Source organism: Phacochoerus africanus, chromosome 5, assembly GCF_016906955.1.
Source record: "Phacochoerus africanus isolate WHEZ1 chromosome 5, ROS_Pafr_v1, whole genome shotgun sequence".
Taxonomy (NCBI): Eukaryota; Metazoa; Chordata; class Mammalia; order Artiodactyla; family Suidae; genus Phacochoerus; species Phacochoerus africanus.
In genome coordinates, this window is record NC_062548.1 from 119,005,885 (window position 1) to 119,032,894 (window position 27,010).

General features: G+C 42.4%; 1 protein-coding gene across 1 annotated transcript; it reads right to left on the minus strand.

The window, feature by feature from the left end:
* Positions 1-26,629, minus strand: FAM228A (family with sequence similarity 228 member A). Its single transcript, XM_047779236.1, has 8 exons — positions 26,339-26,629; positions 20,128-20,196; positions 17,879-18,070; positions 16,027-16,107; positions 13,895-13,982; positions 13,351-13,507; positions 1,120-1,264; positions 1-191 (listed from the first exon to the last, which is right to left on the minus strand). The coding sequence occupies exons 1-8, from the start codon at positions 26,429-26,431 to the stop codon at positions 45-47; spliced, it is 972 nt and encodes a 323-aa protein (XP_047635192.1). The 5' UTR covers positions 26,432-26,629; the 3' UTR covers positions 1-44.
* Between the last annotated feature and the right edge of the window lie 381 nt (positions 26,630-27,010).

The window sequence follows — 27,010 nt, forward strand, 5'->3', positions numbered from 1 at the left end:
TTTTATTTAAAACGGCCCTTTCCGGGGCTGGGTTCCTGGCTTCCTCACCTGTCTCCCAGCTGCAGGGCAGCCAGGTGCTGCGCCAGGACCTCTGCTGTCATCACTCTTCTTTTCGCAGGCTGTGACCCCCGCCTCTGCTGGCTTTCCCCAGCCACCCGGGATCGGGGTCTGGGCTGCCTGGTTCCTAAAGCCTATGGACAGAAGAGCAGAGCTGAGGGTAGGGTGGGGAGGTGGGGAAGAGGGGCTTCCGAGACAGGGAGGAACTTCGCGGCCGGGTCCACCTGACCTTCATCTTCCAGGCAGCTTCCCAGCAGGCCCTCTCCTCACCTGCCCCTCACTCTCTCTGGAGTCTGCAACTCCCAGAGAGGGCTTCCTGTGTCTCTAGACTCCACACAGCACTAACTCTGGTGTGGCAGAGAGGACCCACTGTCCACGAGATGCCTGCTCTCCCTGCCACTTTGCTTAGAGCAGCCAGGGACTGGTCTTCCCAGTGCCCCCAGCTGTCTGCTGCGCCAACCGGGCTGTGAGTTCTGGATAGGGATCCGTGCACGGAAATTTCCCGCATGGAAACACCTTTTGCATATCTAAACTATCGTTTTGCCCTTTTTTCTTTGTATAAATTTTATTTCAAAACATCCCCACCTATTGTGATTAAACTAAGGAGAAGATAATTTTTGGCCTGGTTTAGGTGTAATAAGTAGTAAACAGTAGGAAAATGGCAGAAGAGCAAGAAATCAGGAAAAAGAACTGAGGAAATCATAGAAGGCAGATCCCCTGGCCAGTCCTCCCTCGCCTTGTAAAGGCACAATCTGTCCCCCGAAAGCAGGGTCTAAGGTCCCACAATCTGCTCCTTTTCTGAGTGTCTTCACTCAAGGCTGTGCTGCCAAGGGGTGCCTGCCTGTGCCACAGAACTGAGCCCAGAAGCAGCCACTTCTGCGTAAAACAAACCTCCTTCTGCCTCCTTTTTAAAAACTCCTTTCTTTGGCTACTGCCTGCTCTGCCCTCGGAGCCCGTCTGAGAGGGAGGAATTTGTCAGTGGGCTCTGGACTCTGCTCGCCGTCTCGGGGGTGTTGCACAGCTGTGCCATCCCGGCCCTGCTCCCAGCAGATCTCTGCTCACCAGACCCTTCTTCTCACGCCTTTTACTCTCCTGGCTCAGCTTCGAGGAACAAAACTGCCTTTCAAAAATCATCTGACTTAGGCTGATGGTCTTTTTCTCTTTATCAGGCAGATATTTCTCTTCTGCACAGATAAGCTTTTCAGAACTGCAAAGAATAGTACAGGAAATTATCTCAACTCAGTACAAACAGAACTGTACATTTCAATAATTGTCTGAAAATTTAAGTTAGTGAACTTAATACTTATTTATGAAAAGGAAAGACCGAGAAAACATCACTTGGTGGCTGTGTGTCAATTAATCAGCCTCCCCCCCCCCATCCCCCGGCTGGCACCACCTTTAGGCAGTGAGTCCTGTGGTCTTCTCAGGCTGTGGCGGAGGCACCCGGCCCACAGCCTCAGCCCCTAGAGAAGAAACTGGGACAGAGGGGCCGTCTGAAGGCTCAAACCAGAAAGGCAGGACTGGGGCATCCGTGTTCCAGACATGCATAAGAAAGCAGAGAAAGAGAAAGCAAGCAGGTTCACAAAGAGAAGCTGTGATGAAAGCCGCAGAGTCCCAAAGAGGAAAGGACCAGCCTCGTGGCCCCTGAAGCAGCCTGGCTAGCTTCTTGATTGCTCTGGTCTGAATGTTTGTGTCCCCTCAAAATTCATATGTTGAAACCTGACTCCTAAACTGACAGGATTAGGAGGTGGGGCCTTTGGAAGGTGATTAGGTGGGGTCAGTGCCCTCATAAAACAGGCCTGAGAGAGTTCCCTCGCCCTTCCACCACCTGAGAAGGAGCAGCCTCTGAACCAGGAGGTAGGTCCTCACCAGAACTGAATCTGCTGGAAGCTTTTTTTTTTTTTTTGTCTTTTTGCTATTTCTTGGGCCGCTCCCACGGCATATGGAGGTTCCCAGGCTAGGGGTCTAATCGGAGCTGTAGCTGCCGGCCTACGCCAGAGCTACAGCAACACGGGATCCGAGCTGCGTCTGCAACCTACACCACAGCTCACGGCAACGTCGGATCGTTAACCCACTGAGCAAGGGCAGGGACCGAACCCGCAACCTCATGGTTCCTAGTCGGATTCGTTAACCACTGCGCCACGACGGAAACTCCTCTGCTGGAACCTTGATCTTGGACTTCCCTGCCTCCAGAACTGTGAGAAACATATTTCCGTCGTGAATAAGCAAGCCACCCAGTCTCGTCTCCTGTCTTAGCAGCCTCAACAGACAGACGCTGACCGTGGCTTCCGTGACAGACTGGTGCTTTCTAACATACCCAGGCCTCCCTCCCTTTTTTTCAACTTGAGAAGGATTGCGCTTTTTGTAATCAAACTGACTTTGACTAACACCTTGCTCTTAAGTCCTTTTCTTACTTTACTGAACAGCCACCTGAGGACACACCCGAGCCAGGGGTGTCCTCTCAGATGGGGCTACCTCCACTCCTGCCCTGGGAGACCTGGGCCTCCTTCCCTCCCTCCCTCCATGCCTTCCTTCATCCAACGAGCATTTACTCAGCATCTACGACATTCCAGGAAGTACTAGGAACACCAAGATAAGTTAGACAGTCCTTGCCCTTTTTTTTTTCTTTTCCCAAATGGGTGGTAATTATTTATACAGATAAATAAAAGTAATTCCCACCTCCAAAAAAAAAATTTTCAACTTAGATGTCTAAGTCTGGTTTATTTGGGGCTTTAGTCTCAGGATTTTTTTTTTTTAATTAAAGCATAGTTGACTGATGATGTTGTACCAATTTCTGCTGTACAGCAAAGTGGCTCAGTCACACACACACACACACATATATATATACATTCCCTTTTATATCTTTCATCATGGTCTATCCCAAGAGACTAGATTAGTTCCCTGTGCTACACAGTAGGACCCCATTGCGTATCCTTTTTTGTGTGTGTGATAGAGGGGAATTTTATTATTTTTTAAAGAGAATTCATACAGCCATTGATTATACAGAGCCATTTCTCGATACTCTTTTCTTTCCACTTAAGAAAATTGGAGGAGTTCTCTGATGGCACAGTAGGTTAAGGATCTGGTGTTGTCAGAGCTGTGGCTCAGGTCACTGCTGTGGCATGGGTTCGATTCCTGGCCCAGGAACTTCTACATGCTGCAGGCACAGGAAGAAAAAAAGGAAAATTGGAATATACAATGGTGAGGATGATAAGGCCAAAACAAGATTGCTGGTTGATCATCTAGGATACAAATACACATTTAAGTTGTTTGACAGTATACTGAACACAAAGCAAGATTAAGCAACTCTAATCCCTATCAAATTACCCATGACATTTTTCACAGAACTAGAATAAACAATCCAAAAATTTATATGGAACAACAAAAGACCCAGAATTGCCAAAGCAATCCGAGAAACAAAAACCAAGCAGGGGGCATAACTTTTCCAGACTTCAAGAAATATTACAAAGCCACAGTCATCAAAACAGTGTGGTACTGGTATCAAAACAGGTAGACAGACCAATGGAACAGAAGAGAGAACCCAGAAATAAACCCAGACACCTATGGTCAATTAATCTTTGACAAGGGAGGCAAGAACATACAATGGGAAAAAGAAAAGTCTATTCAGCAAGCATTGCTGGGAAACCTGGACAGCTGCATGCAAAGCAATGAAACTAGAACACACTCTCACACCATGCACAAAAATAAACTCAAAATGGCTGAAAGACTTAAATATAAGACAAGACACCATCAAACTCCTAGAAGAGAACATAGGCAAAACATTCTCTGACATCAACCTCATGAATATTTTCTCAGGTCAGTCTCCCAAAGCAGTAGAAATAAGAGCAAAAATAAACCAATGGGACCTAATCAAACTGAAAAGCTTTTGCACAGCAAAGGAAACCAAAAAGAAAACAAAAAGACAACTTACAGAACGGGAGAAAATAGTTTCAAACGATGCAACGGACAAGGGCTTAATCTCCAGAATATACAAGCAACTTATACAACCCAACAGCAAAAAAGCCAATCAATCAATCAATGGAAAAATGGGCAAAAGACCTGAATAGACTGTTCTCCAAGGAAGATATACAAATGACCAACAAGCACATGAAAAAAATGCTCAACATCACTGATTATAAGAGAAATGCAAATCAAAACTACCATGAGATACCACCTCACACCAGTCAGAATGACCATCATTAATAAGTCCACAAATAACAAGTGCTGGAGGGGGTGTGGAGAAAAGGGAACCCTCCCGCACTGTTGGTGGGAATGGAAACTGGTACAGCCACTATGAAGAACAGTTTGGAGGTACCTTAGAAAGCTATACATAGAACTTCCATATGACCCCACAATCCCACTCTTGGGCAGATACCCGGACAAAACTCTCCTTGAAAAAGACACATGTACCCCCATGTTCATTGCAGCACTAATCACAACAGCCAAGACATGGAAACAACCTAAATGCCCATTGACAGATGATTGGATTAAGAAGATGTGGTGTATATATACACAATGGAATACTACTCAACCATAAAAAAAAATAATGCCATTTGCAGCAACATGGATGGAACTAGAGACTCTCATGCTGAGTGAAATGAGTCAGAAAGACAAAGACAAAGACCATATGATATCACTTATAACTGGAACCTAATATCCAGCACAAATGAACATCTCCACAGAAAAGAAAATCATGGACTTGGAGAATAGACTTGTGGTTGCCAAGGGGGAGGGGGAGGGAGTGGGAGGGATCGGGAGCTTGGGGTTATCAAATACAACTTGGAATAGATTTACAAGGAGATCCTGCTGAGTAGCATTGAGAACTATGTGCAGATACTCATATTGCAACAAAACAAAGGGTGGGGAAAAAAATGTATACATGTAAGAATAACTTGATCCCCACGCTGTACAGCAGGAAAAAAATTAAATTAAATTAAAAAAAAAAGATTAAGCAACTCTGCCTTCTTCGTACAGGGCTGAAGCAGGAGCCCAGGGAGGGGAAGAATGCACAGCTCTCCTTGGCAGGGAAGACAGAAGCCCTGTAGTCCTGTCTTGCTGTGGGAAGACTAACCTGTATTCTAGCTGTTGCCATAGCCCCTAGAATGGGTGCTCTTCTAGTCATCCCACTCCCGAGCTCTGCAGGGTACTTGCTGGGAAAGGAAGAGGCAGATGAGGGTGGAGCAGTACACCCCCTTGTGATAATTCCCTCAAGTGCTGAGTCAACCTAGATATTTCTGTGCCTTATTATATTTCTTTTATTTAGGGAGAGGGATTTTTTTTTTTTTTGATGAAGCCAGAAAAAGTAGCAGGAGCACTTTATGTGCTCTGTTGAATCTGGGCATTTTGGGGAGGGTTATGGGAAGCTACTGAAGACTTTTCTTTTGGGAAGGGTTGATCACTCCAAAATGATTCCTCAGGGGAGTTCTCTTGTGGTGCAGTGGGTTGGAGATCTGGCATTGTCACTGCAGCAGCTAGGGTCACTGTTGTGGCACCACTGAAGGAGACAGACTCAAGGACAGAATACCATTAAGGGGACTGTCCATAATGGCTGAGGAGCTAGAGAGGGGAGAAGAGGAAATAAAGTAAAATAAAGCGTTTGTCTTGCTAGGGGATGGGGGTTATATATAATTATTGATGTTTAAATTAAAATGTTTGTTAAAATTGATAAGGAAACCGTGAAACCAGAAATAGAACAGAAAACTTCCAAATCACACAAAAACAGAAACAAAGGAGTGTAGTTCATTCTAGCAAAATAAAAAAGAAACACTAAGAGACCATGACGGAAAAAAAAAAAAAAAAAGGAGTTCCCGTCGTGGCGCAGTGGTTAACGAATCCGACTAGGAACCATGAGGTTGCGGGTTCGGTCCCTGCCCTTGCTCAGTGGGTTAACGATCCGGCGTTGCCGTGAGCTGTGGTGTAGGTTGCAGACACAGCTCGGATCCTGCGTTGCTGTGGCTCTGGCGTAGGCGGGTGGCTACAGCTCCGATTCAACCCCTAGCCTGGGAACCTCCATATGCCGTGGGAGCGGCCCAAGAAATAGCAACAACAACAACAACAACAACAAAAAAGGTGTTCCCATTGTGGCTCAGTGGTTAACGAATCTGACTAGGAACCATGAGGTTGCACGTTCGATCCCTGGCCCCGCTCAGTGGGTTAAAGATCCGGTGTTGCCATGAGCTGTGGTGTATAGTTTGCTGTGGGCTCAGATTCTGCATTCTGTGGCTGCTGATGGGACCCCTAGCCTGGGAACCTCCATATGCCACAGGGGTGGCCTTTGAAAAGACAAAAAGACCAAAAAAAAAAAAAAAAAAGAGAGAGGACAGACCATGACAGAAAGTCCAGGACCAGATGGCTTCACAGGGGAATTCTACCAAACATACAAAGAGGAACTTATACCCATCCTCCTTAAACTTTTCCAAAAGGCTGAAGGAGGAACACTCCCAAAGACATTCTATGATGCCACCATCACCCTAATACCAAAACCAGACAAAGATACCACCAAAAAAGAAAACTATAGGCCTATACCTTTAATGAATACAGATGCAAAAATTCTCAACAAAATTTTAGCAAACTAAATCCAACAACATATGAAAAAGATCACATACCATGACCAAGTGGGATTCATCCCAGGTTCACAAGGATGGTTCAACATATACAAATCAATCAATGTCATACACATTAACAAAAGCCAAAAAACACATAATCATCTCAATAGATGCAGAAAAAGCATTTGACAAAGTCCAACATCCATTCATGATAAAAACTCTTACCAAAGTGGATATAGAGGGAACATATGTTAACATAATAAAAGCCATTTACAACAAACCCACAGCAAATATAATACTCAATGGAGAAAAGCTGAAAGCCTTCCCATTAAAATCTGAAACAAGACAAGGAAGCCCACTCTCACCACTGTTATTCAACATAGTATTGGAAGTCCTAGCCCAGCAATCAGACAACAAAAGAAATAAAAGGTATGCAAATTGGAAGAAAAGAGGTATAACTGTCACTGTATGCAGATGACATGATACTATGTATATAGAAAACCCTAAGGACTCAACCCAAACTACTCAAACTGATCAACAAATTCAGCAAAGTAGTAGGATATAAGATTAACATTCAGAAAATCAGTCACATTTCTGTATAGTAACAATGAAATATTAGAAAAGGAATATAAAAGCTAAAATTGCACCCAAAAACCAAATACCTGGGAACAAACCTGACCAAGGAGGTGAAAGGCTTATATGCTGAAAACTATAAAACATTAATCAAGGCAATTAAAGAGGATTCAAAGAAAGGAAAGATATTCCATGCTCCTGGGTTGGAAAAATTAATATTGTAAAAATGGCCATACTACCCAAAGCAATCTACAGATTCAATGCAATCCCTATCAAATTACCTATGACATTTTTCAAAGAATGAGAACAAACAATCCAAAAATTTATATGGAACCACAAAAGACCCAGAATTGCCCAAGCAATCCAAGAAACAAAAACCAAGCAGGAAGTAAAACTCTCCCAGACTTCAGGCCATATTACAAAGCCACAGTAATCAAGACAGTGTGGTACTGGTGCCAAAACAGATAGACAGACCAATGGAACAGAAGAGAGAACCCAGAAATAAACCCAGACACCTATGGTCAATTAATCTTTGACAAGGGAGGCAAGAACATACAATGGGAAAAAGAAAAGTCTATTCAGCAAGCATTGCTGGGAAACCTGGACAGCTGCATGCAAAGCAATGAAACTAGAACACACTCTCACACCATGCACAAAAATAAACTCAAAATGGCTGAAAGACTTAAATATAAGACAAGACACCATCAAACTCCTAGAAGAGAACATAGGCAAAACATTCTCTGACATCAACCTCATGAATATTTTCTCAGGTCAGTCTCCCAAAGCAGTAGAAATAAGAGCAAAAATAAACCAATGGGACCTAATCAAACTGAAAAGCTTTTGCACAGCAAAGGAAACCGTAAAAAAGAAAAAGAAAAAAAAAGACAACTTACAGAATGGGAGAAAATAGTTTCAAACGATGCAACTGACAAGGGCTTAATCACTAAAACATACAAACAATATATAAAACTCCACAGCAAAAAAGCCAACAACCCAATGGAAAAATGGGCAAAAGACCTGAATAGACTGTTCTCCAAGGAAGATATACAAATGACCAACAAGCACATGAAAAATGCTCAACATCACTGATTCATAGAGAAATGCAAATCAAAACTACCATGAGATACCACCTCACACCAGTCAGAATAGCCATGATTAATAAGTCCACAAATAACAAATGCTAGAGAGGGTGTGGAGAGAAGGGAACCCTCCTGCACTGTTGGTGGGAGTGTAAATTGGTACAACCACAATGGAAAAAAGTGTGGAGGTACCTTAGAAAGCTATACATAGAACTTCCATATGACCCCACAATCCCACTCTTGGGCAGATACCCGGACAAAACTTTCCTTGAAAAAGACACATGTACCCCCATGTTCATTGCAGCACTAATCACAATAGCCAAGACATGGAAACAACCTAAATGCCCATTGACAGATGATTGGATTAAGAAGATGTGGTGTGTATATACAAAATGGAATACTACTCAGCCATAAAAAAGAACAAAATAATGCCATTTGCAGCAACATGGATGGAACTAGAGACTCTAGAGAAGTAAGTCAGAAAGAGAAAGACAAATACCATATGATATCACTTATATTTGGAATCTAATATATGACACAAATGAACCTTTCCACAGAAAAGAAAATCATGGACATGGAGAACAGAGTTGTGGTTGCCAAGGGGGAGGGGGAGGGAGTGGGATGGATTGGGAATTTGGGGTTAATAGATGCAAACTACTGTCTTTGGAATGGATAAGCAATGAGATCCTGCTGTATAGCACTGGGAACTATATCTAGTCACTTATGATGGAGCATGATAATGAGAGAAAAAAGAATGTATACATGTTAGTGTAACTGGGTTACCTTGCTGTACAGTAGAAAATTGACAGAACACTGTAAACCAGCTATAATGGAAAAAATAAAAATCATTATTTGAAAAAATTAAAAAAGAGAGACCATGATGGGAGTTCCCATTGTGGCTCAATGGTTAATGAATTTGACTAGCATCCATGAGGACAGGTTCAATCCCTGGCCTTGCTTAGTGGGTTAAGGATCCTGCATTGCTGTGGCTGTGGTATAGGCCAGCAGCTACAGCTCCGATTTGACCCATAGCCTGGGAACGTCCATATGCCATGGGTGCAGCCCTAAAAAGCAAAAAAATGAAACAAAACAAACAAACAAACAAAACAGAGAGAGAGAAAGATGACAGTACTACTCAAAAACTAAAAAACAAACAATCTAACTGAAAAATGGGCAGAAGACCTAAATGGACAGTTCTCCAAAGAAATACAGATGGTCAATAGGCACATGAAATGCAAATCAAAAAACTATAATGAGGTACCACCTCACACTGGTCAGAATGGCCATCACTAAAAAGTCTACAAATAATGAATGCTATAGAAGGTGTAGAGAAAGGGAACTCTCTTCTACTGCTGAAGGGAATGTTAGTTGGTGCAGGTGCTATGGAAAACAGTATGGAGGTTCTTCAGAAAACTAAAAATAGGGTTTCCATATGATCTAGCAATTCCACTTCAGACATATATCCTGACAAAACTATAATTCAAAATGATACATAAAATGGTTCAACTTCTCTCATAAAAACAACAAAATTACAACAAAATGCTGAGAAACCTTCAACCAAATGGACTGGAAACTTTCAAAAAGATATCCTACTCCAGAAGACAAAGAGGAGGCCACATCAAGAGGTAGATGGGGCAATTACTCAATATAAGCAACCCCATACCTCCCAGATGGGAAGCCCACAAACTGGAAAGTACCTGTATCACAGAGACTCACCTACAGGAGTGAGAGTTCTAAGCCCCATGTCAAATCCCCACACCCAGGGATCTGGCATTGGGAGAAAAAGCCCCTGGAGTATCTAGCATTGAAGACCAGTGGGGCTTGTGTGCAGGAGCACCACAGGACTAGGAGAAACGGAGACCCCATTCTTGAAAGGTGCATAAAGACTTGCATGTGCACTGGGTCCCAGGACAAAGCAAAGGCTCCATAGGAATCTGGGTCAAACCTGACTGCAGTTCTTGGAGGATCTCCTGGGAAAACAGGGGGTGACTGTGGCTCATTGTGGAGGAACGACATTGGAAGCAAAGCTCTTGGGAATATTCATCAGCTTGTGTTTCTCTGGAGGTGGCCATTTTGGGAAAATCTGTCCCTACCCATCAGCGCTGAGAAGGCCCAGGCCAAACAATAATCCAGGTGGGATCATAGCCACACCCATCAGTAAAGAGGCTGACTAAAGACCCCCCAGGCACACAGCCACCTCTAATCTCATCCAGAGACAAAGCCCCGCCCACCAGGGGGATAGGAATCAGCCCCACCTACCAGTGGGCAGGCACCAGTTCTTCTTCTCAGGAAGCTGACAGCAAGACCCCTGTACCAACTTCAGCCACAAGGGGGTCAGACACCACAAGTTAGAGGCTACAACTCTATTGTCTACAAAAAAGATACCACACCAAAAAAACTATAAAAATGAAAAGTCAGAGAACTACAACTCAGAAAAGGAAGAAAGAAAAAAAAAAACAGAAAAAGAGATAAGTGATATGGAGATTATCAGCCTTCAGGAAAAAGACTTTAGACTATTAATAATGAAGATGATGCAAGACATTGGAAATAAACTGGAGGCAAAGATTGATAATTTACAGGAAACACTGAGCAAAGAAATATAAGATTTAATACTTAAGCAAGCAGAGATGCAAAACACAATAACTGAAATAAAAAATTCAATAGAAGCAACCAACAGCAGAATACAGGAGGCAGAAGAACGAATAAGCGAGGTGGAGGACAGATTAGTAGAAATTATGGATGCAGAACAGAAAAGAGAAAAAAAGATTGAAAAGAAATGAAGAGAGTCTCAGAGAACTCTGGGACAACACCAAGATGCGTATAATAGGGGTGCCAGAAGGAGAAGAGAGAGAGAAAGGGACAGAAAAAATATTCAAAGAGATAATAGCCGAAAACTTCCCTAACATGGGAAAGGAACCACTCACTCAAATCTAGGAACACAATGAGTACCATATAAAATAAACCCAAGGGGGAACACCCCAAGGCAGATATTAATCAAACTGACCAAAATTAAAGAGAAAATCTGGAAAGCAGCTAGGAAAAAGAAACAAACAACATACAAGGGAACCCCAATAAGGTTATCAGCAGATTTTTCAGCAGAAACTCTGCAGGTCAGAAGGGAGTGGCACGAAATACTTAACAAGTGATGAAAGTAAAAACCTCCAACTAAGATTACTTTACCCAGCAAGACTCTCATTCAGATTTGAAGGAGAAATCAAAAGCTTTACAGATAAACAAAAGCTATGAGAATTCAGCAACACTAAACCAGCTTTACAACAAATACTAAAGGAACTTCTCTAGGCAGAAAAGAAAAGGCCACAACCAGAAACAAAAATACCACAAATGAGAAGGCTCACCAGTAAAGGTATATATACAGTAAAGATACAAAATTATCCACACACAATTATGCTACCAAAATCAGAAACTGTGAGAAGAGGAGGGTACAAATGCAGAACACTGGAGATGCACTTGCAATTAAGAGACCAATAACTTAAAATAATCTCATATATACACACACACACACACACACACACACACTTATATATACATACTCCTATATCAAAATTTCAGGGCAGGAGTTCCCGTCGTGGCGCAGTGGTTAACGAATCCGACTAGGAACCATGAGGTTGCGGGTTCGGTCCCTGCCCTTGCTCAGTGGGTTAACGATCCGGCGTTGCCGTGAGCTGTGGTGTAGGTTGCAGACACGGCTCGGATCCCGTGTTGCTGTGGCTCTGGCGTAGGCCAGTGGCTATAGCTCCGATTCAACCCCTAGCCTGGGAACCTCCATATGCCGTGGAAGCGGCCCAAAGAAATAGCAAAAAGACAAAAAAAAAAAAAAATTTCAGGGCAACTGCAAACCAAAAATCTACAATTGATATACAAACAAACAAGAAAAACCACCTCAAATACAATACTAAAGACAGTCATCAAACCACAAGAGAAGAGAACAAGAGAAGGGAAGAAAAGAGAGCAACAAAAACAAATCCAAAACAGTTAATAAAATGGCAATAAGAACATACATATCAATAATTACCTTAAATGTTAATGGACTAAATGCCCCAACCAAAAGACATAGGCTGAGTAGATACAAAGACAAGACCCATATATATGCTGTTCACTATTCACAACAGCTGTTCACTATTCACAATAGCACTATTCACAATAGCCAAGATATGGAAACATCCTAAATATCCACTGACAGGTGAATAAAGATGTGGCACATACATACAGTGGAATACTACTCAGCCATAAAAAGGAATGGAATCATGCCATTTGCAGCAATATGGATAGAACTAGAGTCTACCATACCAAGTGATGTAAGTTTGAAGGACAAATACCTTATGATATCATTTATATGTGGAATCTAAATATAACACAAATGAACCTATCTATGAAACGGATTCATGGACATAGAGGACAGATTTGTGGTTGTGAAGAGGGAGGGACTAAGAGAGGGATGGACTGGGAGGTTGGGGTTAGCAGATGTAAGCTATTATGTATAGGATGGATAAACAAGGTCCTACTTTATAGCACAGGGAACTATATTCATATCCTATGATAAGCCATAAGGGAAAAATAATTATTTTTTAAAAGAATGTATATGTATATATACATATAACAGTAAGAAGGGCAATTGAAAGAGTAAAAGACAGGGGATTCCCATTGTGGCTCAACAGTAAGGAACCTAATTATTGTCTATTAGGAGGCGGGTTCGATCCCTGGCCTCTCTCAGAGGGTTAAGGATCTTGCATTGCTATGAACTGTGGCATAGGTCACAGACGTGGCTTGGATCCCGCGTTGTTGTGACATGGCATAGGCCAGCAGCTGTAGCTATTCAACCCCTAGCCTGGGAACTTCCCTATGGCTTCCAAATGGTTCTTCCTAAAGAGGCCAAAAAAAAAAAAAAAAGAAAGAAAGAGTGAAAGACAATGGGATATGTGATGAAAGAATATATTTGCCAACTTGACATTCTTAATTCTGTAAGAATATCCTTTAAGGAAGAAAATAAAATCTGGAAGAGGCTACATGCTGTGGGATTCCAAACATGCGACATTCTGTAAAAGGCAAAACTATGAAACAGTAAAAAGTCAGTTCACCTGCATTTACCACGAGTTTTGTTTCCCACAGGTCTTGCAGAGGCTTTGGGCCTTGCCTTTGGAACCATGCTGCAGAGAGTAAAAGTGATCTGGGGCAATCTGGCATACCGCCTGGCCTTCTCTAATTCTTTAAATTCTTCAAAGGTACACTGTTTTCCTATAGGAAGATAAAAATCTAAATCAACACTCTAGGAGTTCCCGTCATGGCTCAGTGGTTAACAAATCCAACTAGGAATCATGAGGTTGCGGGTTCAATCCCTGGCCCCGCTCAGTGGGTTAAGGATGCGGCATTGCCGTGAGCTGTTGTGTAGGTCGCAGACGTGGCTCGGATCTCGCGTTGCTGTGGCTCTGGCGTAGGCCAGCAGCTGTAGCTCCGATTAGACCCCTAGCCTGGGAACCTCCATAAGCCATGGGTGCAGCCCTAGAAAAGACGAAAATAAAAATAAATAAATCAACATTCCAGTCAATTCCAGTCACTCTTGGGGTGGGAAATCACTTGACAATTGGAAGCCTCTAAAGATGAAGCCTTGTGATCACAAAGTACCTGTCTTGTACTGAAAAATAGCTCTCTGCTCTTCATCCACCTCTTGTTGTCTTCTAAACAGTAGATCACAGAACGGTGGGACCATAACCTGCAAGAAAAATGACTCTCTGAGGACCTAAGTAGTTTTAAATCTGTCCAAAGCATTTGAGTGTAGCCTTAATGTACAGCAAAGCAGCCAAGAATAAGGACCCAGGAATAATGTCACAAAGCAAGGGAAGGATAAATGCCACCCACCTCACACTAGGATCTTTCTTTGAGTGGGTGAATGATGCAAGGGCTGCCTGAAGAGGAGCGCTCTACAGTATCTGCATCAGTCAGCAATATCTGCTGATGCCACCATGGGCCGCCTCCCAGTGAGGTCCCGTCCTCAGGGACCTCTCAGTCCAGAACAGACAAGTCATAGACAAGGACCCTCTGGTCAGGAGAGGCTTCAGCTCTGTGTGCTTTAGGAGCACAAAGCAGAGCTCTAAGCAGGCCCCGGGAGGAAGGGGGCCCCCTGAGGGGCTGACCACTGGTCTCTAAGGCCCTGTGGGCAGGAGAAGATCAGTGTGCTGAGGGTAAGGGGTAGGTGGTCACGGAGGAAGCTGGTTTTCTCCTCCCTCACCTCCTGAATATAGGCTTTCAATAGAGTGACCGCTTCCTCTTCTCTACTTTCCCATATATTTGACCTTGACCCAATGTGGTTTGTAATGACATCACTACAGGAGGAGGGAGCATAATGACTGCCCAACACAATACTCATCAAGTCCCCCAAGGCCAAAAGGACCTTCTTACTGTCCCAAACGTGATCTCCCTTGGTTTTTATAGAGAAGCAAAATAAACGACTTCTCTCTTCACACACTTTTTTTTTTTTTTTGGCCACCCCACCATATATGGAAGTCCCCTAGCCAGCTTGGGCAAAACTGGGTCCTTTAACCCACTGTGCCAGGGCCCGGGATCAAATCTGCCTCCTGGTGCTGCAGACATGCCATCAATCCCGTCATGTCACAGCAGGAACTCCCATACACATTTTTCAAATGAATGATATTACCAAGTGGCTACTTCTGCTACACAAGAATAAAAACTTGAAACCTACATCTCAAAATTTTAATGTATATATTGGCAGTTTAAAATGTAAAGGCTGGAGTTCCTGTCGTGGCTCAGTGGTTAACGAATCTGACTAGGAACCATGAGGTTGCAGGTTCGATCCCTGCCCTTGCTCAGTGAGTTAACGATCCAGTGTTGCCGTGAGTGTAGGTTGCAGACATGGCTTAGATCCTGTGTTGCTGTGGCTCTGGCATAGGCTGGCAGCTACAGCTCCGATTCGACCCCTAGCCTGGGAACCTCCATGTGCCGCGGGAGCGGCCCAAGAAATGGCAAAAAGGCAAAAAAAAAAAAAAAAAAGTAAAGGTTTAGAGATCCCGTTGTCCGGCAGTGCATTAAGAATCCAACAGAGATGGCTAGGATATCTGCAGAGGTGCAGGTTTGATCTCTCTCAGTGGGTTAAAGGATCCAGTGTTGGAGTTCCTTCGTGGCACAGTGGAAATGAATCAAACTAGGAACCACAAGGTTGTGGGTTCGATCCCTGGTCTCTCTCAGTGGGTTAAGGACCCAGCATTGCCGTGAGCTGTGGTGTAGGTCATAGACACGGCTCAGATCTGACGTGGCTGTGGCTGTTGCATAGGCCAGCAGCTACAACTCTGATTCGACCCCTAGCCTGGGAACCTAAAAAGCAAGAAGAAAAAAAAAAAAGTGAAGACTCATTCACAAGCTCAACTACCGGCTCTCTGGTCAGTCTTTCCTGCCATCCCTCCTTCCACCTCCCCTAGAAAGGAGCTCTCCCTGGACTGGTCCTGTGACACTCTTATCACACTTGCTGTCCACTTATCTTCCCGTCCCTCCTGGGCTTTCCGTTTGCTGAATGTGAGTGGATGAATGAATGAATGAACAAATTATCACACACACATTCTTTCACAACGTCAGTTCCCAAGTAGTCAAAATTACTTTGGGCTCCTATTTTAAAACTCAAGGGAAATGTTTGGTGGACTTTTAAAAATGAATCCAGAATAACTATAAAACTTCCAAAATGACCAGGTTTCCCCCAACCCCAGAACTTCCAGGAATAAATAGATACAAGTAAGAAACTTATTTACCTTTCCATAATTTGGGTCCTTTCTTGTCATATAAAAAGGATTGTATACTTCAGAATCATAACAGCCTCCAAATATAATTTCCTTTTAAAAAAAAGTACATTTAAGAGCAAATCGCTATATACAAATGTGCTAAGATTACAGAAAGCCAAATATTTATTCCATTTTTTTATATAAAGCCAGAGGTTTAATGGGTTACAAGAAACCTCCCAAGTAATTTAGATGATGGTGAGAGTCCACCACTTTCCAGGAGAAAAGTGATTGTTCAGTTTTAGTCTCAGGTCATCAAACTAGCCTGTTTGGGAACTCTCTGCTCCATTACATGGGTACTCTGTTGGTCGCTCTAACCCCTAGGAAGCTTGTCCTTAAGACAGAGCTGAAATCTGTCTTGTCACTGCCAGTTCTCCCCGTGAATCAGCAGAAGATAATCTGCTCCTCATCCACATGTCCATCTTTTACAAATGTACTTAAGGGTTTCATTGCTCCTCCTCTCCTCTCCTCTCCTCTTTGGCTAAATATGCATGCATTTCATTCCTCTTTTCTTCCCCGTGAAGTGTTGTCAAGCCTCCACCCTTTTCTGAAGGTTCTGTAACTGGTGGCTGTCCCCTCTGCAGCATGAATTAGGAGTGGTAAGACTGCCACAGGCTGGACAGGCTGGATTTGATGCTTCCCACTCTAAGGACAGCCTCTCTTAATACAGCCTAAGAGCTCAGATGGCTTCCTGGAAACCCGCTCACATGGCTGACGCACAATGAATTTACTATCATTTTAAATCACTTGGACTTCAACACATAGCTTTTCTACACATGCTTCCCCATCCCACACTTGCGTGATCGTATTTCTGAGCATATTTGTATGACTTTGCACTTTGATTTCAAAGAGACCTGGAGTCAACCTTGAGCTCTGCCTCTTAGGGGTTTGTTTAAGAAATATTAAACACACACATCCAGAAATTTTGCTCAGTAAGTATAGTTAAAAGCTCTAAAATTTCAGTCAAACTACTCTAGAACTCTACTAATTACCTGGAAATTTAGTGGGCCTCAATTTCAAAAGAGGGTCGTGATCGCAAAGTTAAAACAGAAAAATCTTCCACAGAAGAAGCCAAAGTTTTGTTCTTGTTTTATAAACCCAAACTGAAGGAGAGAGGTAAGAGACTGTGGTCGCTTCACCTAATTGCTGGCTAACTCAACAGCCAGGGGATCCCCTTCTCCTACTAGAAAGACTAGCAAGCCATACACTTTTTCTTGGCCTTGCTTCTAGCTAGGACTCGTGATGTCACCCAGTTATGGCCTTGAGACCCAGGGGGAAGCCTGCGAGGAGGTCCCGAGGACTCCGCTTCCTAATTGAAGGGTGAGGTCTAGGAAAGGAATGGCGTCCTTCCTCAACCACTTCTGCCTTGCACACAAACCTAACACCTGGAGCTGTAATCAACCAAAGGTGCTTACAAAAGTGAGAGTGATGGGCATAAACTGAAAATACTCAGAAGAGCAGAATAGAATGATGGGAGAAAAAAAAAGGCCTGGGTGATTAACGACATTATTATGCTTCCTGAACCCACATGAGACCACCTACTCCTCTATTTCTTATTGAGTAACCCATAAATATCCTTATGGTTCAAGCTACTGTTATTCTATTAACCTTTACCTAAAAGCATTCCCGACAAATCTAGTTCCAAATCAACACTTCTATTCCCTCCACCCAGAACTCCGGGTTAAAAATGCAGTAGGCTATACTATGGTTCCATGAATTCATCTCAAGATATAAAAATAAATTTGGGACAGTTTGCATAATCAGTGAAAATATTGGCCCAACTTTTCAAATTATACTTCATTAAAAAAAAAAAACCTCTCAGTACCGTTTTATTTGTGTGCTTTAAAAAATCTTCAAAATTCTCTCGTTTTGTTTTTTCCAACCCTTTATGTGAAATTACTTTTGCCACTATTCTCTGCTGAAGAGGTTCTGCAACATTTTCAGTCCATTTTCTATGTATCATCTCTTTTCTTCTTTCCTTAAAAACATCCAGATGCTGAAAATACGTATCCAATCTCTAATGAAGTTGATATAAACAAGGGAAACAAATTATTAAGTTTTCCATTTATTTTCATTTGAATAAAGGAGGGAGAGGAGGGACTCTTGTTTCATGCCTAAGCTATCAGCACACTCAGGCTGCAAAGTCCTAGCATAAGAGAATTAAAGAACAGAATAACATTCAGAGAGAGAACATAGGGAGTTCCCATAGTGGCTCAGGGGTAACAAACCTGACTAGCATCCATGAGGATGCAGGTTTGATCCCTGGCAATGCTCAGTGAGAAAAGGATCCGCCATTGCCGTGAGCTGTGGTGTAGGTTGCAGATGAGGCTCGGATGTAACACTGCCATGGCTATGGTGCAGGCTGGCGACCACAGATCCCATTCGAACCACTAGCCTGGGAACTTCCAGATGCTGCAGGCACGGCCCTAAAAAGAGAGAGGGAGGAAGGAAGGAATGGAAGAAAGGAAGGAAAGGGAGGGAGGGAAGGAGGGAGGGAACTTGAGAACACAGAGCAGAAAGAATCCACGAAGAGTTCCACACGACCATTGTGCCTCCAGATTAAACCACATCCACACATTCCCAAGCCATGAAATTCTAGCTTCTTCTTTTTGGCCATGCCTGCAGCATGTGGAACTTCCAGGGCCAGGGATCAAACCCGTGCCACAGTAGCAACCCAAGCTGCAGCCGTGACAACACTGGGGCCTTAACCCACTGAGCCACAGAGGGACTCCCGCTTCTTTATAAGAATTCAAAGCACTCCCTGGTCACCTATTCCAAGTCTCCAGGCTTCCTCATCAGTAAAGTCTGTGATAGGAGTGGTAGAGGAAAAAGAGCACTAGACTTGCTTCAGCACCTAACTCTATAAAAGGAAGGTAATCCCATCTACCTCTTTTGATGCTCAAGTGAGAATATATGTGAACTTCCTTCACAAATAAGTCACAGCACAAATGTTAAAATATTATTATACACCAAATTTCAACCCCTCTCACTAAGATGAAAACCTCCATGGGAGTTCCTGTTGTGGCGCAGAGGAAATGAATTCAATTAGTATCCATGAGGATGCAGGTTCAATCCCTGGCCTCACTCAGTGGGTTAAAGATCCAGCGTTGCTTTGGCTGTGGTGTAGGTCACAGACATGGCTCAGATCCCGAGCTGCTGTGGCTGTGGTGTAGGCCGGCAGCTATAGCTCTAAGTGGACCCCTAGCCTGGGAGCTTCCATATGCTGAGGGTGTGGCCCTAACAAAGCAAAAAACAAAAACAAACAAAACCTCCTTAAATTTGTTAATTTCATAGTGACAATTGGTACTGATTGATCACTACCCTTAAATACTTACTCACTTCTCATGGCTTTATATATCCCCATTGTGCTGTGGGGACATGTGAGAGAGAGTAGTTTTAAAAGTAGGTCTTTGGAGTTCCCGTCATGGCGAAGTGGATAACAAATCTGACTAGGAACCATGAGGCTGCCGGTTCGATCCCTGGCCTCGCTCAGTGGGTTAAGGATCTGGTGTTGCCATGAGGTTTGGTGTAGGTCGCAGACGCAGCTCAGATCCCAAGTTGCTGTGGCTCTGGTGTAGGCTCCGATTAGACCCCTAGTCTGGGAACCTCCATATGCCACAGGAGCGGCCCTAGAAAAGACCAAGAAAAAAATTTAAAAAGTAGGTCTTTGTCAGCAAGAATCTCTATTCAGTACCAGGACAAAGATGAGGAGCAGTCAGAACAGTCTCTCAGATTCCTTAATAGACCTGGGAATCCCAACCACTTGGCAATCCTGCAGGGAGATGGCACAATCTCAGGTCTACACAGTGTAAATGAGTAATTCAGAGGAGGCTCATTCTTCCAGCAAAATGAATCTCTCTGAGGGTAACATCCTCTAGGCTCTGAATCATTCTTGTTTACCTAGAACACCCTTAGACTCCATAATCTGGGAGTTTCCCACATGGCTCAGTGGATTAAGAATCCAGTGTCATCATTGCAGTGGCTCGGGTTCTATCCCTGGCCCAGGAATTTCTGCATGCTGCGCGTGCAGACAAAAACAAATAAATAAATCTATACTCTGCAGCCAGCTCTTACCTTTGCAACATAATTTTCTCTAAATAATACTGCATGTACAGCTTCATCTATGTCTTCTCTAGCCAGTGCCTAAAATTACAGAATTAAATATTAGGATGTAAATGCTGAATAGAAAAACTGGTGACAAAACTCAGTGTCTTTATCCAATAGTTTTCATATAAATCTAACCTCTACACCGCAAAACATATTCCATAACTTTTTATTATGGAAATGTTCAAACACAATTCTCCATGAACCCATCACCCATGTTCAACAGAGTCAGTCTTTTTGTTGTTGTTGTTATTGTTGCGGGGTTTTTTTTTCATTTTCAGAGTCAATCTTATTTCATCCAAATCCGTACTGCCCCCCATCCAGATTATTTTGAAACAAATCCCATTTAGAACATCTTTTTTTTTTCATTTTTTAAAATTTTATTGACGTAGTTTATTTATAATATTGTGATAAGTTCTGCTATACAACAAAGTGATTCAGATATCCATTCTTTTTCATATTCTTTTCCCATACAGATTAGCACAGAATATTGAGTAGAGTTCCCTGTACTACACAGCAGGTCCCCAATGACCGCTGTCATCACTACACCATTATTTTTGAAGCACTAAGAAAGCTTATTAATTAAAGAGATCCTCTATAAAATGAAGCCCCTTTACAAGCAGTTAGTAGGTATGTTTTAAAAGCCCTTGAAGTTTCCTGACTTCGTCTTTATAAGTCCAAACTGCAAAATGTTTGATTTAGTTCAACTGGTCCAGAGCCAGTTAGCTGGTAGCTCCTGTCCAAGGACCAAGATGGTCTCACATCTAGGGACTTGCTGTTTCCATTATGAATTTGGCATTTGAATTCTTACGTTAGGGTTTTTCATTTGGGATCACTATGAACTGATACTCTAGCTTTTATTCTTACAGAACTAAGTAGGGATAAATGGAAAGGCAATAAAAAATTAGATATCTAGAAGAGAAATGTTACCTAAAATAACTACCCAGTGCAAAATGATACAGGTTCTTAAAATTATGTTATTCAATCTCTGGCTCTTCTTTCAGTTCTGCCACAGTGAGTGTATCAAAATAAACTTAACCCCAAACTCAAGTATCAAATCTGTGAATAAGAGACATCTCAAAAGGGAGAGTTATGTTCTTACCCACATATTTAATAGCTTCACATAAAATCTGAAATGATATTCAGACAGCTACTAGGGACTTCTCCAAAATAAAACTCTTGATGCTATAAACAGAATCGTGCTTTAAAGTAAAGCCTTCTTACATTTATTTTAAGAAGGCAATTGAAAAATCATGTAAAACAATTAAATGTGGAGTTGTCTTGTGGTGTACTGAGTTAAGGATCTGGTATTGACACTGCAGCAGCTTGGGTCACTGCTGTGGTGCAGGTTTAATTCCTGACTCCAGGAAATTTCACATGCTATGGGCATGGCCAATAAAAATATAAAATAAACACAATTAAACATTTTCTCCTGATACAAGAACACAAATTTAGAATAAATCCATCTATCTGGAGAGGTAAAGAAGTATATATTTTGACAAATTATCTTAGGAAGTCATATTTTAAGCTATCTTATTAACAATATTAGCAAATGTTATACATACTATTGGTCATATGTCAGATTTTCAAACAACTTTTTGTTTAAGAAACAGTTTTTGTCTTTGAGAGTTTCTTCTTGGTGATTTTATCAGAAAATATAAGGAAGATGTTAATGATTTCAAGTGACACTTTTAAAATCCACAGCTTTCTGTATACACACACACACACACACACACACACACACAGTCTCACCATTCTTACTGCCACCACGGTAAACGGGGTAAAATAAAGGAAATATTCAAGAGTTTCTCTCTATAAGGAAGAAAATTATAGGGTCATATAAAATAATGAAACTTTACAAGAAAATCAGTGCTTTATGAGACCCTGAAGTATCAAGAATCAACTGGCAAGGCTAGAAGTGGCTTCTCCCACAGGGCAAGCTAAGAGACTGCTGTGTTTACCCATGGCCTGGCCTATCACCACCCTAAACTTGGGTGTTGGCTACAGGAAACATTAAAACCACGCTAAACTAAATTTGACCTCCAGCTATTCCCACTTAATGAATTCTTTGAGCTTCAGGACTGTGCCAGGCACTGTTCTAGTTCTGGGGGAGACAACCATACTTAAGACACAGCAGTGCTTTCCTCTAAGATCAGAAACAAGATAAGGGTGTCCAATCTTGCCACTTTTATTCAACATAGTTCTAGAAGTCCTAACCACAGCAATCAGAGAAGAAAAAGAAATAAAAGGAATCCAAACTGGAAAGAAAGAAATAGAACTGTCACTGTTTGCAGATGACATGACACTACACCTAGAAAGTCCAAAAGATGCTACCAGAAAACTACTAGAGTTCATCAATGAATTTGGTAAAGTTGTAGGATACAAAATTAATACATAAAAATCTACTGCATTTCTATACACTAATAATGCAAGTTCAAAAAGAGATATTAAGGAAACAATCTCATTTAAAATTGCATCAAAAAGAATAATATACCTAGGAATAAACCTACCTTGGGGGGCGAAAGACCTGTACTCTGAAAACTATAAAACACTGATGAAAGAAATCAGATGACACAAACAGATGGAAAGATATACCATCTCCCTGGATTGGAAGAATCAATATTGTCAAAATTACCATACTACCCAATGCAGTCTACAGAGTCAGTTCAATCCCTATCAAATTACCAATGGGATTTTTCACAGAACTAGAACAAAACATTTTTAAATGTGCATGGAAACAAAAAAGACCCTGAATAGCCAAAGCAGTCTTGAGAAAGAAAAATGGAGCTGGAGGAATAAGGCTCCCTGACTTCAGGTTATGCTACAAAGCTACAGTAATCAAAATTGTATGGTACTGGCACAAAAAGAGAAATATAATCAACAGGAACAGGATAGAAAGCCTAAAAATAAACTCATGCACATATGCTCAATGAATCTATGACAAAGGAGGCAAGGCTGTACAATGGAAAAAAGACAGTCTCTTCAATAAGTGACGCTGGGAAAACTGGACAGCTACCTGTAAAAGAACGAAATTAGAACACTCTCTGACAACGTGCACAAAAATAAACTCAAAATGGGTTAAAGTCCTAATGTAAGATTGGATACTATAAAACTCCTAGAGGAAAACGTAGGCAGAACACTCTGACATAACTCGTAGTAATACCTTTTTGAATCTGTCTCCTAGAGTAATGGAAATAAAAACAAAAACAAACAAATGAGACCTAATTAAACTTAAAATCTTTTGCACAGCAAAGGAAATCATAAGCTAAATGAAAAGACAGACTACAGAATGGGAGAAAATAATTGCAAAAGATGTGAGCAGCAAGGGATTAATCCCCAAAATATACAAACAGTTAATGCAGCTCTCTATATATAAAAAAACAAATAAACCAATCAAAAAATAGGCAGAGGAGTTCCCGTCGTGGCGCAGTGGTTAACGAATCCGACTAGGAACCATGAGGTTGCAGGTTCAGTCCCTGCCCTTGCTCAGTGGGTTAACGATCCGGCATTGCCGTGAGCTGTGGTGTAGGTTGCAGACGCGGCTTGGATCCCGCGTTGCTGTGGCTCTGGCGTAGGCCAGTGGCTACAGCTCCGATTCGACCCCTAGCCTGGGAACCTCCATATGCCGAGGGAGCGGCCCAAAGAAATAGCAAAAAAGACAAAAAAAAAAAAAGGCAGAAGATCTAAATAGACAGTTCTCCAAAGAAGACATACAGATGGCCAATAAAGAATATCATTAATTCTCAGAAAAATGCAAAACATAACTACAATGAGGTAGGAGTTCCCTGGTGGCTCAACAGATTAAGAATCTGGCATTGTCACTGTTGTAGCTCAGATCACTGCTGTGGTTTGGGTTCCAGCCCTGGCCCATATGCCATGGGTGTCACCATGAAACAAACAAAATTACAATGAGGTATCACCTCATACCAGTCAGAATGGCCATCATCAAAAAGTCTACAAATAATAAATGCTAGAGAAGGTGTGAAGAAAAAGGAATCCTCCTACATTGTGGACAAGAATGTAAATTGGTAAAATCACTATATAGAACAGTATGGCGGTTCCTTAAAAAACTACATACAGAACTGCTATATGATCCAGCAATCCCACTCCTGAGCATATATCCAGAGGAAACCATAATTCAAAAAGATACATACAGGGAGTTGCCATTATGCTCAGCAGTAACAAACCTGACTAGTATCCATGAGGACACAGGTTCAATCCCTGGTCTCACTCAGTGGTTAAGGACTCGGTGTTGCTGTGAGCTGTGGTGCAGGCCACAGATGCGGCTCAGATCTGGTGTTGCTATGGCTGTGGCATAGGCCAGCAGCTACAGCTCCTATTAGACCCCTAGCCTGGGAACTTTCATATGCTGCAGGTGCTGCCTGAAAAAGACAAAACAAAAACAAAAAACAAATAGATACATACACCCCAGTGTTCACTGCAGCACTATTTGCAACAGCTGAGATGTGGAAGCAACCTAAATGTCCATCACAGATGAATGGATAAAGAAGATATGATATATTTATACAATGGAATATCACTCAGCCATATAAAAGAATGAAATAATGGCACTGGGAGCAAAATAGACGGACCTAGAGATTACCATACTAAGTGAAAAAAGTCAGAGAAAGACAAATATTATATACTATTGTTTATATGTGAAATCTAAAAAAAAAAATGATACAGGACTTCCCATGTGGCTCGCAACGTAACTACTCGGCGTTGCTTCTACTGTAGCTGTGGCTTGACCCCTTGCTCAGGAACTTCCATATGCCACAGGTGCGGCCACTTGTTTAAAAAAACAAATAAAAATAAAATAATTGTTTAAATGATACAAATGAACTTATATACAAAACAGAAATAGACCCAGAGAAAACCACTAAAGAGGAAAGAGGATAGGGTGCGGGAGCATAAATTAGGAGATTTGGGATTAACATATACACACTACTATCTATAAAGTAGATAACCAGGTCTCTGGTGTCGAGGCAGCAGTGGGTAATCATCATGCATCAGGTAATGCAGTTTGTTGAGCCATGACTCAATTTGGCTGGTTAAAAATCTTATAGAATAGAATTTCAGAAGACTGCCCATAGCAACAGCAATAGGATTTGCTATAATGGAATTCACCGGCTTTTTTGTGTGAAATTGATCCATATTCCTATTAATAACATCAATGTTGGGAGTTCCCTGTTGTTGCTCGGTGGTTAGCGAATCTGACTAGCATCCATGAGAACACAGGTTTGATCCCTGCCCTTGCTCAGTGGGTTAAGGATCCAGCATTGCCTTGAGCTGTGGTGTAGGTCACAGAGGCAGCCTGGATCTGGCGTTGCTGTGGCTGTGGTGTAGGCCAGCAGCTACAGTTCTGATTTGACCCCTAGCCTGGGAACCTCCATATGCCATGGGTGCAGCCCTAAAAAAACAAAAGAAAATTAAAAATTAAAAAAAAAATCATTGTTGGTGGCTGAATACCATTTTTTTTTTGTCTTTTGTTGTTGTTGTTGTTGTTGTTGTTGCTATTTCTTGGGCCGCTCCCGCGGCATATGGAGGTTCCCAGGCTAGGGGTCGAATCGGAGCTGTAGCCACTGGCCTACGCCAGAGCCACAGCAACGCGGGATCCAAGCCGCGTCTGCAACCTACACCACAGCTCACGGCAATGCCGGATCGTTAACCCACTGAGCAAGGGCAGGGACCGAACCCGCAACCTCATGGTTCCTAGTTGGATTCGTTAACCACTGCGCCACGACGGGAACTCCTGAATACCTTTTTATAAGTGTTTTCCATCTTGGGGGAACTGATGAACAAATGAGGATTTGAGAAGCCCATGGAGTAAAAATTTGCCTATTTCTTTTGTGTTTTTTTTTCTTCCAAGATGTTTTCTATTTTGAAATTAAAATAATCATTTCGAAATAGAAAAAATAAAATAACAAGGACCTACTGTATAGCACAGGGACCTGTACTCAACATTTTGTAAAAAGCTATAAGGTTAAAGAATCTGAATATATATATATGTACATATATACAACTGAATCTCTTGTAACTAACCAGTATACCTGCAACTAACACAACACTGTAAATCAACAATACTCCAATTAAAAAATAAAAAAGACACAATAGTTCCTAACCTCAAAGGATTTATATCCCACCACCAAAAGAATGCCCCCCAAAGACCACATTTTTTTACCTCCATCAAGTCAACTGACTCCGGCTCTGGCCACTTTTTTAATTGTTCTGGCCCAAAATGTTCACCAAAATTGGGTATTTTCATGGCAGCCATAAATAATGGAATCCTTGAGGCAAAGAGTAAATTGAGGAAACTCAGGCCATTAAAGTTGAAAAAGTACAGCTCTGGGGTTTAGAAAGCAATTTGAATCCTTGCTCTGCCGCTTAACAGTCTAAGTAAAACAAAACAAACAAATAAAAGAAATCCTTGGCGCTCCTAAACCTGTTTCCAAAAGGGGGTGACTAGGTCTGCTACACCTGTGGCCTTAAGGACCCAGTCAGGCACCACCTTGGGGATCCGCCCCGGGGCCATATGGCCTAGGGGCTGCCCGGGTGGTCGCAGGCCGATTGCTCTCTTGCCTTGAGCCGAGCTCAAGCTGCTCAAAAGACCAGCAGCGGGCGACTGACTGTTCAGGGAGAGGAGAGGGAACTCCTTTCCAAAACAAATAAAAGCACTGTGTTTGCAAGGGAGCGCTCCACCCCTGACTCCACGAAGCCTCTGGCCACAGGAGGTGGGTAGGACCGGAGCCCACCCCGCCCCCTCGGCCTCGCGCTGCCCCACCCCTCGGAGCGGATGGGCCCTCAACCGTCCAGTCCCACACCACCTTATGTCTTACTTTTTTTTCCCAATGAG

What these genes read in the sequence shown, in the direction of transcription:
- FAM228A (XM_047779236.1), bottom strand. Translation starts at nt 26,431, where the DNA reads ATGGCTGCCATGAAAATACCCAATTTTGGTGAACATTTTGGGCCAGAA. An exon ending in TAAAGCACACAAATAAAACG is followed by an intron (nt 16,108 to 17,878) that starts GTACTGAGAGGT and finishes TTTTTTTAAAAG; the next exon opens with GAAATTATATTTGGAGGCTG. An exon ending in AGGACCCAAATTATGGAAAG is followed by an intron (nt 13,983 to 16,026) that starts GTAAATAAGTTT and finishes TTTTTCTTGCAG; the next exon opens with GTTATGGTCCCACCGTTCTG.